The 18,746-nt window shown below is 40.5% G+C and overlaps 1 protein-coding gene across 3 annotated transcripts in view; it reads left to right on the forward strand.

Moving 5' to 3' along the window:
* The window catches only part of Dock1 (dedicator of cytokinesis 1), a 518,033-nt gene that overhangs the window by 132,806 nt on the left and 366,481 nt on the right, over positions 1–18,746 (forward strand). For all 3 annotated transcript variants that reach the window (XM_005402009.2, XM_005402010.2, XM_013503070.1), the window contains exon 23: positions 2,269–2,377. In XM_005402009.2, coding sequence (XP_005402066.1) covers positions 2,269–2,377 — 109 coding nt within the window. The remainder of the gene's footprint in view (positions 1–2,268; positions 2,378–18,746) is intronic.

Genomic DNA, 18,746 nt, shown 5'->3' on the forward strand with positions numbered 1-18,746 from the left:
GTGTTGGAAAAGTGTTTTATTTTATATGGCTTTCTAGTTGGCAGTGATTTTTCTCCTCCAGATGTTATTCTGTTCTCTTTTGGTTTTCATTATTTCTGGTGAGAAGCTGACTTTTAGACATGTCCTCGAAGGTAAATAATGTCCTTTCTTTCCCCTTCTAATATCTGTAACAGTTTGTCTCTCTTGTTATCCACAGTCTTGCTATGGGTCACATGGGAATGCTTTTGTTTTTCGTTTATCCTCTATCTGCTTTTTGAATTTTTGGATTGATGTCTTTCATCAGGTTAGGAAAATTTATAGGCCTTTTCTATTCTAATGTTACAGCTGGCACCTTGTGTCACATCTTTTCTTCTGGTATCTGAATTGGATGTCTCTTACAACTCTTCATATCCTAAAAACATTTTTTTCCTCTGTGCTTTTGTTTAGTTACTTTTCTGTAAATTGTCTTCTATTTTACTAATTCTCTCTCTTACTCTGTCTACTCAGTAGTTAACTCATCTAATGAATTCTGAATTTTAGATTTTCCATTTAATTCTTATTTATAGTTTGATTTGTCTATACAATATTCTAGCTCTTGCTTTCTACATCTATTTTCCATAATTCCATCTTTCCATTTTCTGTTTTAAAATATAATAATTTTGATGGTCTTATTAGCTAACGAGTGTATCTATCACCTGTGGTTTTGTTATTGTTGTCTCTTTTTCCTCTTTGATTTTACCGTGTGGTCTGATCCTTTGCTGAGTTTAGTAATTTTAATTGAAGGTAAGACTGTGTGTATAAATCTGTAGAAGTTCTAGGTGATACTGTCTTTCAGAGATGACTCATCCTGCCCTTTTCTGCTTTGAGAATGCATGGCCGAACATCTCACTGTTCTTGGTCAAGGCTGTATTGTAGCCTTGGTAAACTTCAGTCTGCATTTGTTTTGTCACAGGTTCTTCAGTGTTTCCTATTTATTTATTTATTTATTTATTTATTTTATTATTATTATTTTTTTCTTTAGCGTGTGCCATGTCATCTGGTTCCTCTCTCCTTGGCAGTTTCCAAACTCAAGTCATTTTCTCTGGGTATAGATAAAAATTCTACTTTAGTGTACAGAGGCTTTTATTTGGGCTTTTAGTCTTGCATCTCATGCAGCTTCCAAAATTGGTGAATCTCCAGCGTTGGTGCGATTGCACACATGAATCCTTACCACATGTTTGCACTAGTCTGCCAAGTACATTGGCACGTGCCCATAGAAGTTCATGACTTTGTAATTGTAATTGTTTGGTGACATTTAAGCAAACCTCTGTTTGGAAACCTTTATTTACAAAACAGACACTCTAGGTTGTAATTTCCCATTTTACACAGAATTTTTTGCTTTACAGTGAAACTCATTTGCATGTAAGATTACCTCTAGGGTAATTAATTATCACTTGGTTTACAAAATTTTCTATTGTATACAAGTTTTCAGGTGGAGCATACTTTTAATTAGGCAGAAAACTAGTCTGTATTAATAAAACATCTGAGTTGCAACATTTTAAAATGCAAATGGGTTGCCTTTTAGTAACTAAGCAAGGTGAAGTAACTGCTAATTATTTTTACATGAAGCTTATTTACAATTAGAAACATATTAGCATACACATAACCAGTGTATAACTTTCTTATTATCCATTTGTTGAATATGCTTCAGCTCTTGAAAATTTTGCAGTCACAATTAACTAAGATGAATAAATTCATATGGTGTCATTTCTCTGAAATGAAGTAATTTTGAATTTATTGTCAATGTCATTTTAAATGGTTATAAAATCATATTAATTTTGACCAATTAAATGTCCTCATGACTGTTAATTATATAACATTATAAGTTTAAACATATAAGTAGCTAGCATGCCAGATTAATAGTATTATCTCTGTGGGATGAGATTAAAGCCGAATTTCACATCTTCTCTACTTTTCTTTCTTCTTTTCTCTTTATCTCTTCCATTCCTTCCTCTATATATTTTCTGTAGTTTTTAGATGTATAAAATAAACATGTCATCTTATAATTAATGAATCAACAAGTACATAGGTAGTGTGTTATGTCTGTGTATTCATTTGGTGGCAGGCCTCCATCACTGAGTGATCTGGATTAATCTGACTGCCAGATTCCCTTGCATGTTTCCGGGATGTGGGGGAACTTGCCTCTCACCCTGACCTGCCCCTAGGCAGCTCTTAATGACTGGCTGATGCAGGATCCAACAGTCGTGAGGTGTTGTCTGAGGTCCCACAGTTTTGTGTGTTTCCTTGCAGACTGTATGAAAACAAGGGGGAGGCTGACTTCGTGGATTCCCTGCTGCAGCTCTTCCGGTCCATCAACGACATGATGAGCAGCATGTCCGACCTGACAGTTCGGGTGAAGGTAGGTGCTTGTCATCCTCAGGTCAGCTACTGTAGGAACTTTTCCCACTGTGTGCGGAGAGCGGGGCCTGTATGCCCTGGCACCCTGAGCTTGAATGGGGGGCCAGGAACCCCTTCTGTAATGAACATAATCATGTTCCACATGTACTCAATTCTTTTCTCCTTTCTCCCTAGGAGTACCTGAGTGTGCTCTTGCTTATCTCCTAGCTCCTTAGCAAGGGGAAGTTCTAAATGTACAGGATGAGAGCTGTGTTTTCTACTTAACTTGTCAGGGTACCTCGGTACCTGGAACTCTGTGGGAGTCTAAGATAGATGGTGCCACAGTCTTAGGCTGTTCCCTGGCAATGGTGTTGAATCTTGTGCTGCAGTGGCTTACTGTCTGTTTTGGCAATGAATTTTGTGGTGTCAAAAGCAGGACAAAAGAAACCGTACTTTCAGAGTTTTGGGGCATGGCAAACTTAACTTCTGCAGAAGAACATGCTGCCTGAGGAAGGCCAGCAAAAGGGCAAGCATATAGAGTGGCTATTCACTGGCATTTTATCCTTGGCACGCTGTCATCACTGTGCCCCACTCCACTGGTGGGAGCGTGGCCTCCCAATCTAAACTAATTGGCTAGTTTAATTAGTTGCTCGGAAGAGTAAATTCTTAGTTAGGAAGAGTACTCTTCTTAGTTGCTAGGAAGAGTAAATTCTGAGATCTGTGTAACTTTGTCACAGAGTTGTAGTGTACGGGCACATAACCTTGTGTTTTAAGTTTTCAAGGAATGGTGAAACAAGCATTTTACAAAAAGAGGAGTTTATAAAACTAGGGATTCTTATGAAATGGACTTATTTTAATTATTTTTTTTGGCAGAAAGGACTACCTTTTGCTGCATTTGCAGAAGAATGACCAATTCAGTGGTCCCAGCATCATCCCACTTCTTATTACATGTTTTAGTCTGTTGTCCTTTGGAAGGAAGATGCCTTCTGTTCATGGGGGTCTGAATGTCCTTCAGGACACTCGTTGGCATGGAGATGCCCAGGGGACAGGGTGTGGAAAGGGACCACGTAGTAGCCCCAGGACGCCACTATCTTGGGTGTCCCAGCTAGAGTGACTTTTATGGGCTGACTTCCTCCAGAAGGAGCTGTGCACTTTGCAGTTTGTTGCCTCTGATAATTCACTGAAAGAGCAAGAATCTTCCAAATGATTAACTTGCAGCTTCTACTCCATTGCACATTCTAGTTGCCTCCTTTCTTACTTTCTTCGTTCAGTGTTGTTTTAATATATAATTTTTTAAAAAAACATCCTTATGGCTCTTTGCCATGTGCTCTGGAGCAAATATGTAAATGTGGTCAGAAGCTTTTTTGCAATTGCTATGACCAAGGACCCAGCCTAAGTAGGTATAAAGTCATAACTCCCCTTTTGCCTCCCAGATGGTTCAGTTGTCTTGGATTCATTACCATTATTTGATCTTTACATGAATTTTTTCTAAACAATTGGTCATCTGTGGAGGAAGCATTGTGGTGCATATATTAAAGTTTTAGGTTATTTTTACAATTTCATATGCCTAATGTTGCTTTATTGTTCTAGTGTTAAAATTAGCAGTGTGCTTGGTACATTTTACTACTCAATCCAGTGAGATTTTAGAGAAACGGACATATGTTGTGCAAGAATAGATAAAAATTACAGGAAGTTTCTTGCACAGAAGCAATTTTAGATTGGTAAATATATTCCTTCATAATTCAATTTGATTAGATTTGACTTGTGTTTGCCTGCTTCCCTCAAAGTGAAATCACTTAGTGAGTGAAGAACAGGATAATTTTACTTCACTGGGTGTTTTTTTTTTTCATAAGATTTGAATGAATTCAATGACATTCCTGCATTGATGCAAACCTTTCATTAGTAAGACAGAAGCATGGGTTTTGTTTGACATGTTGCCTCCCTTGTTACTAACTTGGTATTGCATTATTTCACAACAGTTACTTTTTCAGCATCAGAGATTTAAGGGTTCTCATTGTGGGACCCTGGTGTTTGTGTTGGTTTAACTTTTTAGGTTTTGCTGTGTTATGGAAATACAGTTTTCAATTGTCTTATGTGGAGAAAATAGTTTAAGACTCTGGTGTTTGTGAGGGGTTAAATGTTGTTTGTCAAACAGTGGCCCTTGTTGGCTGTTTTGATTTGGGGTTCTGTCACTTTCCCTTCATTTGTAACCTGGAGGTCAGAATGCTCTAATGCCTCTGTGGCTTTATTTTTGGTGACTGGTGGGTATTAATCTGATCACTGGACTGGCCACCATGTGCTCTCCTCGTAACTGAGCCTACTCCTCTCATTCGTGCCGCAGGTGAGAGTCAGCCATGGGCTTTCATCCAGTGGTGAAGGGAGTATCTGGGTGCTTTGCAGACAAACACCATGTGCCTCTTCACTGTCCCTCAAACTCAGGGCTCTAGCCAAGCCCTTAAAAAAAAAAATCGTGTGATAAAATAACACGAAAGTTCTCATGTTAGACATGCAGTTCTGTAGCTTTAAGTATGTTCACATGGTGTCCTGACTATCACCACTGTCTGTCTACAGAACTTGCTTTATCTTCCTAACCTGAACCTACATACTCAGCAGGCTACAAGTCCCACCTCCCCTTGCCTACCTCTGAGTTATTGTTTGGATGGAAACCTATCCTCAGAGGCCTTAGGCACTCATAGGTGGGGCTTTTGGAAAGTACTTGAATCACAGGGATGGTTCAGCTTGCTTCAAGTGAGGAGGTGGGGCCTGGTTGGAAGAAACGAGAGGCAGGTCATTGGAGTGTACCTGGAAGGGCATCTTTCCCTCCCTGATTGCTGTCTTCCCTCTCTGCTTTCTGGCCACTATGATGTGACACCTTTCCTTCACCCGGGCGCTGCTCCCGTGCTGTTTCTGTGTTTAAACCTGCTGAAGATGGAAGGAAACTTTGAGCCGAATTAAACCTGCCCTCCTCTAAGTTGCTGGTGTCAGGTATTTGTCCCAGCAAGGAAAAAAAGTGACTAAGACACCCTGGAAACCATTCTTCTACTTTTTTGTCTCTGTGAATTTGACTGCTATGGGAGGCTTACTTAAGTGGGGTCATTGAGTATATGTCCTCTTGTGTCTGTCTTATGGCACTTAGTGTAATACCTTCACCGTCCACCCATCTTACAACCTGCATTGTATGGATAGACCCCTTGTTGTTTATCCACTGATGGATATTTGGGTTGCTTTCTGGTTTTGACTGTTGTAACACTGCTGTGAGCATGGGTGCATGATAATTCTTGGGTCATGTGGTAATTGTATATTTAACGTTTTGAAGACTTATTAGACTGTTTCCCACAATGCCCTACAATTATACTGTAATCTTTTTGAAAATTCTTCTCACTTTACCAGCCTCTTAGGTCCCCCCATAAGGGAATGGCGCTGCTCTGTATGCTGCCCTGGAAGATCATACAGACTCACACTGGTGCTACCTGTCCTGCTTCATTCCCCTTGCAGAGCAGACATCCCACTCACTGCCCACGGCCCACTCCACCTGTGCTGATGTCTCCTCCAGTTGTTGCCTCTAGGGACAGTATTGCATGCCCCAACTGTTCTCTTTTGTTTGGAAACAGGCCTGCACCTGTTGTTCATTTTGCTAGACAAGGACTCTGTACTAGATCCTTTGGGCTGGAAAGATGTAGATGTAAATCCTTGTGGGGATTCCTGTACACGTGGGTGTTTTCTGTGCAAATGTAAAGTAGTTTTGATGATCTGCCACAAAGACTGAGTGAGTCTGAAGGGAATGGGAGATAGAGTTGGATGGGACTGGTCATAGAGGTTTCTTGGAGGAGCAGACCTGGGTGATAGCCCCGCTGATGGCAACGGGTGGTACTACTCTTCACTGCTCGTGGCTCACCATGCTTGATTGGAGCAGTCAGAATTACCATAGGCATTGACATTTTATTTCAGTTCCATAAATATCATTACTTTCTCTCTGGGATGATCCTGCAAAGTCTGTTCCACATAGGAACTCGGCATAGCCCGTTGTTCTGTCTGCGGCTGAGAATTGCAGAATTTTTTATAAAAGGTAACCAAGACCATGTGCCGTGGTAAGCAGTGGATTCTTACCCGTGGTGCGTGTACCTATATGTTTTTTTTTTTTTTTTTTTTTTTTTTTTGGTTTTTCGCTGGTACTGGGAACCGAACTCATGACCTTGCGCTTGCCAGGCAGGCGCTTTTGCCGCTGAGCTAAATCCCCAGCCCCGCGTGTACCTATATGTTTGTATGTGTGTTGGATATAGGTGAGTATATGTATATGTGTTACATGTGTGTGTTCACATATGTGCTCACATGTATACATGTGGGATGTGAGCTTTGTGAATGTCTATAGGTATGCATGCGCATGTATAAATATGCTGTATGTGTATGCACAGGGGTGAGTGCACTTGCGTATGGGGTATGGGTATGTAAGTATTGTATATGTTTCTTTGTGCATACATGTGTGTGTTAGTGTGTATTGCATATGTGACGCTGAAAGATGGTTCACGAAGAATGTCTACTTGCATTCTGTGGGAGGCATTCTGGTATTTCCTGTTGTATTCTAGACCCTTTCAGTGTACTCTGGACTAATACTTCTCACTAAAAAAACTGTTGTGTGATAGGCACTGTGTTTACTGTATGGCTAAGGATCTCAATCCATATTTGAAAGCCAGTGTCCTTACCATTATTTAGGGCTCTCCCCCCATCTCCTCTGTGCAGTTTATTATGAAAATGTTGTCATTAGTTTTCTGCATCTCCTCCATTGTCCTGTAGAGCTTGAAGCCCTGGATGCTGAGGCATGTGGATTGGACTGGGGTGGAGATTTATTGAATTTGAGGCCCCCCAAGCTGAGGTTGGGATTCAGATGTAGGAGCACTTGCTTGTCTTCTTTCAGGGAACGACAGTTGCTCCATGGGGAGCAACCCTCCTATCTGTGCCCATTCCAGCCATCTCATGGTGCCATTTCCCTCTGGCCTTCTTAGAGAGGAACTATATGGGAAGTAAATTACTCTGTAATCTCAGTAAATGCAGTTGATGGGTGAGTTTTGCTCTCCAAGAGACACAATTTTAATTTCCTTAAAAAGAATACTCTGCACTGAAGAATTGAACTGTACTTACGTGCCATATATCCCCCCCCAGTTCTTCCTTATGTAACATTTTTGCTGCTTTAAAATAAATCATTTCTAGGGTCCACATTGCTTCTTACAAACTTGTAAGTTTAAAATTTTACTGTCCTCAAGAAAACAGTGTGAATGTAGTAGAGATGATGCCAAGTGTGCCTCAGATATAATATGATTTCCTTATGGATGAGGAAATCAGGCTTCACTCAGGAGCTTTGACTGATGCAGAGCCTCACTTCTAGCAATAGCCGTTCCCATCCAGCCCTTCCTCCTAGACCCTTGTGTTTTCTCCCTCATGTACAAGTTAATCCATATGAAGAAGAATTGTTTATCACCTCACCTCTCAGAGATTACAGTATCTATATTTTGTCTTTATAACTGTGTGCTTTTTCTCCTCATTTAGCATCATCTGACATGTATCCACACACACAGTATATATATGATGTGTATAATTGTCCCTCACTATCCATGGAGGACTGGTTCTGGACCAGTCACACAATACCAGAATCTGAGAATGCTTGAGTCTCTTATAGAATAGGGTATAGGAAGACTGGAGTTGTAACTCAGTGGTAGAGTGCTTGCCTAGCATGTGTGAAGCCTTTGGTTTGGTCCCTGGCACCATGAAACAAAAAGACAAAATTGCTAGTATTTTTTGTTTAATGTTTACATATCCTCCCATATACTGTAATCAATCTTTAGGTTAATTGTAATGTCGAATATAATGTAAATGTTATATAAATAGTTGTTATACTCTTTTTGTGTAGGGAATAATGACAAGAAAAAGTCTGTGTTATGTTTAGTAGAGGCGTATTTTTTCCCAAATATTTGTGATCTGTAGTTTTTTCAGTCCATAGATGTGAAACCGAAGAATATGCAGTGCCAACTGTGTATGAAATATGTACATATTACACGCACACATACTTTTAGAACTTTTATTTTTTTCTACATGTATTTCCTTATACTCATCAATATTTTTGAGAACTTATTTTTTAAGTCACTTCATGATTGTCATAGCTTATTTAACCAGTTTTTATTTCAGAGTGGTGAGATTCTTTCTGGTTTCCATTTCTGGAAACTGCTTTAATAACCCTCTTGGAGACATCAGTTTTCCCAGTGCTCTGAAGTCCTGTGAAAGTCATGCCAGGCTCTCAGGATGGGCCTCTTGGATGAGGACCCAGTGCCTTTCATTGGCATTGCTGGTGTTCAGCGAGACTGATGGGACTTGGTTTTCTCTGGTTCTCTTTGCTCTTCCTCTTTATTTGTGGTTCTTGGGGTAGAGCAACTCTTCTGTAGAACTGTAAGGTGAGGAGATTGCTGTCTAAACACCTGCTTCTATAACCTTTGTTTCTCTTGGCTCACGACTGTAGGCCACATTGGGAAAGGAGAGGAGAGCTCTAGTAACGTCTGCTCCCTCAGCCCAGGTGAAGCTGAATCTTGAAAAGGACCAGCCAATGGGATATTGGACCATCATAGACTAGTAAGCAGCTGAGGGAATCAATAAGTATTTTGAGCTGAAATTTTTTGCACAAAGCAAGCAAGGCAGTCTTTGAATTCTTTGCCTTTCATTTGAGGTTGGGGAGAGGCTGACTGTTCCCATGAACAGTCCAGGGAAGCCATGAACAAGGCCAGGGCTCTGCCTGCAAACCTCTTGGCTTCGATGAGAACTTCCTAGGACATGCCTCCCATGTTAGGGCAGGACTTGTAGAAGGCGAATATCAAGCAACTGAGGGTGACAATTCGTCAGCCGTCAGCTGTAATAGGAATAGCTACTCTTGATTGAGAGTTGGCAACAGGCCAGACCTTCTGGAACACTCTCCTGCTGCGATAGAGAACGGAGTGGATCCTGGAGTCCAGAATGTAAGGGGACTAGCCAACCTGTAAATTGTATTAATCTCCTTGGACTATGGAAGCAAAATTCCACAAGTGTAGTACTTAAAACAGCTGACATTTATTCTCTCATAGTCCTTAGAAATCTGAAATCAAGGTGTTCGCAGGGGTGGTTCCTTCTCTGTGCTCTGAGAGAGTCTGTTTCTTGTCTCACTGAGTTCCTTGCCATCCCTTGACTTGTGCACATACCCCTCCAACCTCAGCCTCCAGATTCACAGGATGCTTTCTCTGTGTCTCTGTGTCTTTTCTCCTCTCTTTATAAAGACACCAGTTATGTGGAATTTGGGGCCCACTGTACTCTAGTGTAATCTCATGTTGTATGAGTTGATTATGCTGTATCTGTAAAAAGACTGTTTCCAAATGAGGTCACCTTCACAGGTACCAGGGCTTAGGACTTGCACATATCCTTTTGAGCCACACAGTTCAACCCACAGTAAGAGTCAGCATGGTCATCAACATGGGTATTAGTGGCACCAGTCCAGTGGAAGAAAAAGGGCCTGGGAAGAAGTGTCCTTGAGTGAGGTGCCCACAGTCACCTTGACACACAAAGACTGATTGACCAGAAATTTTTTAGAGCTCAGTGTAGACAATTACCTGGAGCGCTTGTAATGGCACATTCTGACTCTTGAGTTGGTAAAGGGCCCAAACTATTTCCTTGCTAACCAGCTCCCCAGGGTCGCTAATGCCACTTGTAAGTTGTAAGTGGCCGGGCCTAAGCTGTCATAGATTGTTCTGGCTGCTGTGAGCATTCGCAGGTAAGTGCATGGGGGCTGGCTTCACCTGGGCCACCTGCCCAGTATTCTAGATAATTTCAGTTTGACAGTTTGGCCCTGCACACAGATGATGAGACACTTGCAAGTGAAGTCATTGTTTGTGTGAGTGAAGAAGCAGCCACAGGAGAAAAGAAGGTGGAGAAAATATTTTATGGTTTGCTGTTAGTGAACGTTGGGCTCAAAGTGCTTTCATTGTACTATTTGCTGGCCTGTGGCTCTGTATCAATTTCCACACCCTGGCTGAGAGATCTGAGCTCACCAGATGCTGCAGCATTTGCATAGTCTTCTTGCTTGTTTCCCAGCATTCTTGCCTTTTGGGGGTGAGAGATGAGCAACACTTAATCTGGTGCACCTTAATCTGGTGCACCCCTGTGGTGGGGGGATTGAACCCAGGACCTGTGCACTGAGCTACATATCCAGCCCTTTTAAAACTTTTTATTTTGAGACAGTGTCTTGCTAAGTCATTTAATATTCTAGAATGAGATCAAATTTATGAACCTCAGCATTGGTCTCTCAAGGGCTCAAATTTATGATCCTCTTGCCATGGTGGCTCAAGAGATCTCAGATTACATTTTTTTCTTTGACCACCTCTTGGCCCTCATTTGTAATGTAGGCCGTATAGTACCGGTAGAGTAACAGAGTGCTACAGAATTGCAACAACAGCAGCAATGAGAACCCTTCCTGCCTCACCACTCTTGTTTAGCAAACCATCCCTTTGTATTGGTCTTCCACCCATACTGGTATGTGTTTGTGAAAATTTGTGTAGTTAAAACATTGATCATTTTTGTTTTACTGCTTTTTTATTGTTATAGCGCAAGCATCTTACCATATGTTGGGGGGTAAGCTTTGTCAACTTGACTGGCTTGGGAGCACCAGGAGATTAAAGCATACTTTTGAGTGTATCTGGGCGGATGTGTGGCCTTAAGTACTACAGGGTTCCTGGCCCCTTCCCTCCGGCACTGTTCCCCTTCTTTGCCCCCCAGCTGCCATGAGCTCAGCAGCTTTGATCCATCAGCCCCTTCTACTCTCTTGTTTCTGCCTTAGAGGCAGCTGACCATGAACTGAATGCCCTTAAAACATGAACTGAATTAAAGCTCTGTTCCTTTAAGTTGTGATTAATATACCACATGAATGTGTAGACATGATTGTATTGGCTGTATGCCAGTTCAGGACGTGAGTCTGAATTGTGCATTTACTTGCTTAATCAAATTCCTTTTCATTAATTTAATTTTTCTGGTGTTGAGTACTAAGGTTTTGCTTTTAGGATTTTAAACCTGCCTTGAATGATTTTATTGGTAATTGGTAGGTGATGTTTATCTATTCCTTTAATCCTGTGATTTGTTTCCTCTGCATTGATTTCCCCCAGTTCCTACCTGTGTTACAAAAGAAGCCATTAATTTGGGATTGCAGAATTCTGGTCACTTCCTTGCCATCTTCGCCACTCTGCTCTTCTAATTCAGCTCACTGGCAGATAAACTCTCTTTTGACCACGTGGCTTCAGGAACACAGGGTGATTTTCTTCTCCTGTATGACCTTGGCCTCAGAGCTCTTTCCACTGGTGTCTCTCCTACACCTACGCCCTCCATCTTGGATCCTGCCTCTGGCCACCATACAAGGTGCCATCTAGCCTGTTCTTCTTTCTGCATCATGGTCAGTATTGATGCAGTACTCTTGTGAGGGTGAACAGGTCTCCTAGGTAGAGACCTTACTCATATAAATCGAGAACTCATCATTCATTACTTTGTTATTTATTTTGAAAATTGTTAAATACTGTGCTCATTTTACTGTGTGCCTGGTACTGTGAGAGGCCCTACGAGTATAGCATGAAACATACAGTAACATCTGTGTTCTCTGTAACATTTGAGTAAGACAGGGATGAACCCAGCAACTGTAAATACATAGTTATAACAATTATAGTAAGTGACTTCAAACAAAATGCAGGCATTCTCTCTTTTTTAATTTTAATTTTAATTATTATTATTATTAGTAGTAGTAGTAATTTTTTTTTGAGATAGAGTCTTGCTCTGTAGTTCATGCTGGCCTTGAGCTCACTATGTAGCCCTGGCTGACCTTTAACTCATGATGATCCTCCTTCCTCAGCCTCCCAACTGCCAGGATTCCAGGCATGCAGCACCATGCCCAGCAGGCACTATCTCTTTATGAATTGTAATAAGTCAACTCAAGAAGGAAGAAGGTTTGGAGTGATGAGGCATACCAGGGGAATTATAAATAGTCTTTACAATTGTAAATTATAAATTGTAAATAGTATTCCAGGAAGGTTGAAAGGAGAAGCAAGGTAAGGAATTGTAGGGTGGGACAAATTCAGGTAGAAACTGAGGACAGCAAGATATTTGTTGCCTTCAAGAAGTAAGACATTCCATGGTGATTGGGGCTGGGTAGAGTGAGCAGTGAGGAAGCAGGACCTCAAGAGAGTAGAGAACCAAGGCTAGGGGAATGTGGGCTCCCTCTAGCTATATGGAAGCTACTAAAGAGGACTGGCTCACCATTGACTTTTCTAAGTGGCATTTGGGGAGCAGTGCTGTCAACAGAATGGGTTGGAGAGGTGAAGAGAGGAAGTGGGGGGTGAGACACTATCATATACCAGGATTATAATTCTTGGTATATATCATGTTCTCTACCTCAGCCCTGCTGATATTTGGATCCGGTAATTCTTGTGCATTGTAGAGTATTTTGTAGCATTTCTGGCCCAAACCTGGTAACCCTCCCCAGTCATGATGACCAGAAATATGTCTACAGAAAGGTCTGTGTGTTTCCTAAGCTGGGGGCTGGGGTGAATTGCTCCTGGTTGACAACCACTGGGCTACAGGATTGCTGGTAGAGCTTATAGTAGCAGATGCAGGCGTTTGGTTTAATCTACAGATTACGGGTGGTAGATTTGATGTGGAAGGTGAGGAAGAAGGTGGTGTCATGATCATCTCCCAGATCTTTGACTCAGCTTAATGTCAACTGCAGACATTAAAGAAGCAGGTGAAGCCTGCAGAATGCATGGACTTTGTGGGACGGCCACTCCTGAGATCCTGCTGGGAAGTTACTTCTTTTAGGAATCACAGTGTTGTCCTTGCTGTCTGCCTCCACCACGGGAAGCCTGTGTCTGCAGTGCAGTGTGCTGAGCTGTGTCTGTGCATGCTTACATTTTGAAAACCCTCTTTGTGTTTATCCTTTTGCCACTTCTAACTACGTTACTTCCATTTAGGGCTGGGTTCTCACTTTCTTTTACATTTTTGCCAATATTCTGTTTCCACCCCGTATCTGGTGCCCACTTAGTGATGCTGCTTGCTGTTGGGGTCTGTACAGACACAGAACTGTCGCCATTGGACACACAGTTACATAACACAGTGGGGGAAAGCACCAAACTCTGATTCCCATATGGTTTGGAGAGAATTTATCTGTTGCTTTTGTCCCAATTGATTGTACAGCATGAAATAATCCTAATCCCTTCTATTCGTGCAGCTTCTCAGTCACAAAAGCCTTTTGATGCATGTTATCTCTTAGGATCCTCCCGGCATCACCATAGTGGCTGTTGAAAATAATAATGGAAAAGCTTTCTAAAGCCACAAGTAGAGAGCATAATCACATAAAGTCCATGTGTTTTAATAGCTAAATTGTTGATGGAAACATTTCTGTCCCATATCCACTGGCTCTTATCTGGGATCTTCAGATGCACTTGTCTCTTAGAGCTCTTCAAAGAGACGCCAGGATTATTGCAGACCAGTTTAACAGAGCTGAGGTATCAGGCCCATAAGGGCTGGTATGCAATTCATTTAAAAATGCAGTTACTATAGGGGTTTGCTGATTCTTTGTATATTTGCAGTTTCGGTAGCATTGACTGTAAATTGCAGAAACTTTACATAAGCTCTAAATAAAAGGGAAGAGATACCCTGTTTATAGATAGGCTGACTCAATATTGCTGAGGTGCTAGTTCTTCTCAACATGATCTACAGATTCAATGCAGTTCGAATCAAAGTCTCAGCACGTTGTTTTGTGGTTATTGACAAAGTGATTCTGAAGTTTATGTGGAAAAGCAAAAGACCCAGAATAGCCAACACAGTATTGAAGGAGAAGAACAAAGTTGGTTAACCAACATCACCTGACTTCAGGCCTTGCTATAAAGCTATTAGGCAATGTAATTGTATAGACTAAACTACAGTTTGCTTCAGAAAGAGGGAAATTACTTTATTGACAGAGCTGGGGAGTCCGAAGCATTGATATAAGTGTGTCTAGAGTTTATAGTTATCCCCTACTTGGCTCAGTCATTACTTCTCTCCATTGGAGGGAAGAATGGCCACCAGTAGGTAGAAACTTGTGTTTTTCTTATTGTTTAGCAATCCCACAGGATGCAGAGTGAGTGCCTTTCATTTCAAGGCCATGTCAGTCAGAAAGAATCAGAAAGCTCCTCTTCTTATAAGCAAGGACCATCCCTCAGAAGGAAAAGACTATCTAGTTGAAACAGAAGTGGAGGCTTTCTCATGCAGAAAGGAGAGAGAGCTGGATGAGAACAGCTAGCAGGAGGGCTGGGAATATTTGCAAGTGCAGCCGAAGCCAGTGCAAATTTGTGGCTTTGTGAAATGGGTTCTGCAGCTATTCTTTGGACCTGTCTGCTGGGTTGATGGAAAGGGTTGTTAAAGCCTTTATTTAGGATTAGTGTTCAGCCAGCATGCCAAGTAGTCCAAGCTGAGGCCTGGGAGGAGACTGGCCTTTAAATATGCCCAGGAAAAATTTTATTGAGAAACATGTCAGCTAGTGCTATGGAATTAGGGGGTGTGAAAAAGGAGTATTTTATATATAAACTTAAAAAATCATTAGCTCTATTAAGGTTAAATTGAATATTTTAAAAACATCAAAACTGTTCTGCAGAACTTTGTGATGAATAAATGATTTTTGTGTATTTATTAATGAGATTGTGGATTTTATATAAAGTTGGATTTCTAAAGCATTAGTTAACATAAGGGAGTCAGGGGATGGGGGAGTAGGAAGTCAAGACCCAGTATTTTCAGGAATTTACCCAGGGCTGGGGAAGTTCTGGCAGAGGATCGGATCCCAATTTTCTGTTCTTCAGCCCAATTTTGTTTCCATGACATGATCCCAGTCAGATTTTAAGTTTGTGTATTGCATTGGCTCTGTTTAGATTCCGGTGCCAGGCAGTATAGTTTTGATGAGAACCGGAGCAGTATTCTCCATGAACTGTGAATGTGACACTTTGATAATTCAAGGAGAATTATTTTCCCCTTGGGAAATCCTATGCATTCAGAATGGTACATTGAATTAGGGATGAGGTAAAGAAAAAAAAGAACTATAAAAGGCGTATCTTATTAAAACAAAGCAGATTTTTTTCCTGCTGTTATAGCCATTAGATATAGTAGTTCATCTTCAGAGTTACTTTTTTAAGCATAAATTCTGCTTTTTCTAGATAAATCACTAAAGAAAGATAATAGCCTTCATCAGCAGATTAGGTAAAACCTAACAAGGTGTCATTAATGTATTAAAAAGGGCAGGCCGGGGGTATAGCTCAATGGCACAGGTGGCAGCCTGGCAAATGCAAGGTCCTAAGTTTGATTCCTGGTACCAAAAAAAAAAAAAAAAAAAAAAAAAAGGGCATTTTCACAGCATTTGCAGAAGTATACATTCTGACTGTAAACATTTCATGTGATCCTCACTGTAGATAAAAGCGGAAGTGTTCTGCCTGCATAGTTAGCACAGTCACTGTAGCAAGTACATGAGATATTCAACATAAAAAGAGAAAAGCTCATAGCTTCATGCCCACCAATGATGGGTTGGCCCCAGTGCTTTGGCACATCATGGCCTACCAAAACTTCTTTCTTCATAGCTAAGAAGGAAAAGCAAGGGTAAGGGCTGAGGTCTCTCTTTTCTCAAGGGCATGATGTCAGTGATCCGAGGACCTCCCTCTAGGCTCCAACTGTTTTTTTGCTTTTCTTTTTGTCTTTTTGAGACAGGGTTTCACTATGCAGTTCAGGCTGGCCTTGAACTCACTTTATAGCCCAGGTGGCCTGGAAGTTGTAGCAGTCCTCCTGCCTCAGCCTCTGGAGTGCTGGGATTACAAGTATGCGCCACCACACCCAGCCAGACTCCAACTCTTAAAGGTTCCACCGTCTCCCTGTAGTGCCACACTGGAAAACAAGCCTTTACTTACCACATGGACCTTGGGGGACACTTAAGATCCAAACTGTAGTACTGGGCCTGAGAAATGAGGTGCACACCAAGTTCTTTTGTTGTTTTTCTTTTAAATGATTAATACAATGTTTATAGTTAAATGGAAAAAAGATACTAATTATACTTCCTCTTTTTAAAAGTTTTTAAAATTTTTTTATTTTTTATTTTAAAGAAAGTGGTAAATGAGAAACAAACAAACAAAATACAACAGTAGCAACATTCCAGTATCACAAACATAAACAAATCAGAGCAAGAACATTCAAACTGATACAGGGTCTAAAGACAAAATAATACAAATCTACAGTGCTTGTTAAATTACATATCGCTATCCTCAGCTACATTGTGCAGATTACCAGATGTAAGAATGAAAGATTGCTCAAACCATTAAGGAGAATAAGAAAATAATTCTTCGATAAAACATTAGCGATAATACAGAGTATCATTAGACAAGATGATAGGAGTTCACCATTGTAATTCCAGTGTATATAGTTACCTTCAAATCAGTTGCTCAGACCACCAGATGCAAGCATGCAAAATCGATCACAACATAAAAAATCGTAATCGTTAACTGTTCATTTCAGTACACCATCAGACATTAGCAATGCAGTTATTGTAGCTATTCATGTATATATTTATATTTTACCTTCCTTCTTTCCCTCATCCCAGTCATTCCTCCCTTTGAGCAATTTCTTTCCCTTTCCTATCATCTATTGTATGTTTTGAGTTTTACCTAGTCCTTCAGGTTCCTACACCAAGGAGACAATATGATGTTTACCCATCTGGGTCTGATTTATTTCACTTATGAGTATGGTCTCTAATTGCATCCATTTCCCTACAAAAGCCTTGAGTTTATCTTTTTAAATAGTTGAGTAATACTCCATTGTATAAAAATACCACATCTTTGTTATCCATTCCTCAGTGGATGGGCATTTGGGTTGTTTCCAAGGTTTAGCTATAACAAATTATGCTGCTATAAACATGGGTGCACGTATATCGCTATGGTATGATGTCTTTAATTCTTCTGGGAAAATACCCAGAAGGGGAATAGCTGGGTTAAATGCGACTTCCAATCCTAGTTTTGTGAAGCATCTCCAAATTGATTTCCACAGTGGTTTCACCAATCTACACTCCCACCAGCAGTGAAGTAGAATTCCTTTCTCCCCTCTGCCTCTCCAGCATTTGTTATTGGTTGCCTTCTTGATGACAGCCATTCTTTGTGGGGTGAGATGGAATCTCAGTGTTGTTTTAATTTGCATTTCTTGAATGACTAATGATGTTGAACATTTTTCATGTATTTATTTGCCATTAGTATCTCTTTATTGGAGAAGTGTGTATTCATCTCAGATGCCCATTTTTGGATTGGGTGTTTGAATTTGGGGGGCCTGATTTTTTTTTAAATTCTTTAAATGTCCTAGGTAGAAGTCCTTTGTCTGAGGGGTAGTGGGCTAAAATTTTTTCCCAATTCATGGGTTTTCTTTTATTCTATTGGTGATTTCTTTAGATGTGCAAAAACTTTTCAGTAAGATGAGACCCCAGTTGTTGATTCTTTGAAGTATTTCACCTGCAGTTTGGTTTTTGTTCATGAAATCTCTGCCTGCCCAGTGTCGTCAAGATTTTTACATACTTTCTCTTCCAATAAATTTAGTGTTTCTGTTTTAATATTTAGATCTTTCATCCATTGTGACTTTACGTTAGTGCATAGTGAAAGACATGGGTCTAGTTTTAGTCTTCAGCATGTGGAAAGCCAGTTTTTCCAGCACCATTTATTAAAGAGGTTATCATCCTTCCATTGAACATGCTTGGCTTCTTTCTCAAAGATCAGGTGAGTGTGTTTGTAGTCGAATCTGCATCTTCTAAACTGTTCCCATTGATCTTCAGGTCTGTTTTTGTGCCAGTGCCATGCTGATTTTATCACAGTAGCTTTCTAATACAATTTTAAGTTGGGAATTGGATGCCTCCTGCCTTTCCTTTGTTTCCCAAGATTGCTTTTGCTATTCTAGGCCTTTTCTGGTTACAGATGAAGTTTAGGAATGTTTTCTTTAGATCTGTGAGGTATACTAATGGTATTTTAATTGGGATTGTGTTGAATTTGTACAAAAATTTTGGGAGTATGGCCATTTTCACAATGTTGGTTCTTCCCATCCATGAGCAAGGAATATCTTTCCATTTTCTGATATCCTCTTCAATTTCTCTTTTCAGAGTACTAAAATTTTCACTGCATAGATCTTTTACTTCTTTTGCTAGATTGATTCCTAAGTATTTCATCTTTTTAGATGCTATTGTGAAAGGTGTGGTTTCCCTAATTTTTCTCTCAGTCTGTTTGTTTCTTGTGTACAGGAATGGTATTGATTTTTGAGTGTTAACTTTGTATCCAGCTATGCTACTGAATTTGGTTATTAAATCC

The sequence above is a fragment of the Chinchilla lanigera genome, unplaced genomic scaffold, assembly GCF_000276665.1.
Source record: "Chinchilla lanigera isolate Chin_1 unplaced genomic scaffold, ChiLan1.0 scaffold00076, whole genome shotgun sequence".
NCBI lineage: Eukaryota > Metazoa > Chordata > Mammalia > Rodentia > Chinchillidae > Chinchilla > Chinchilla lanigera.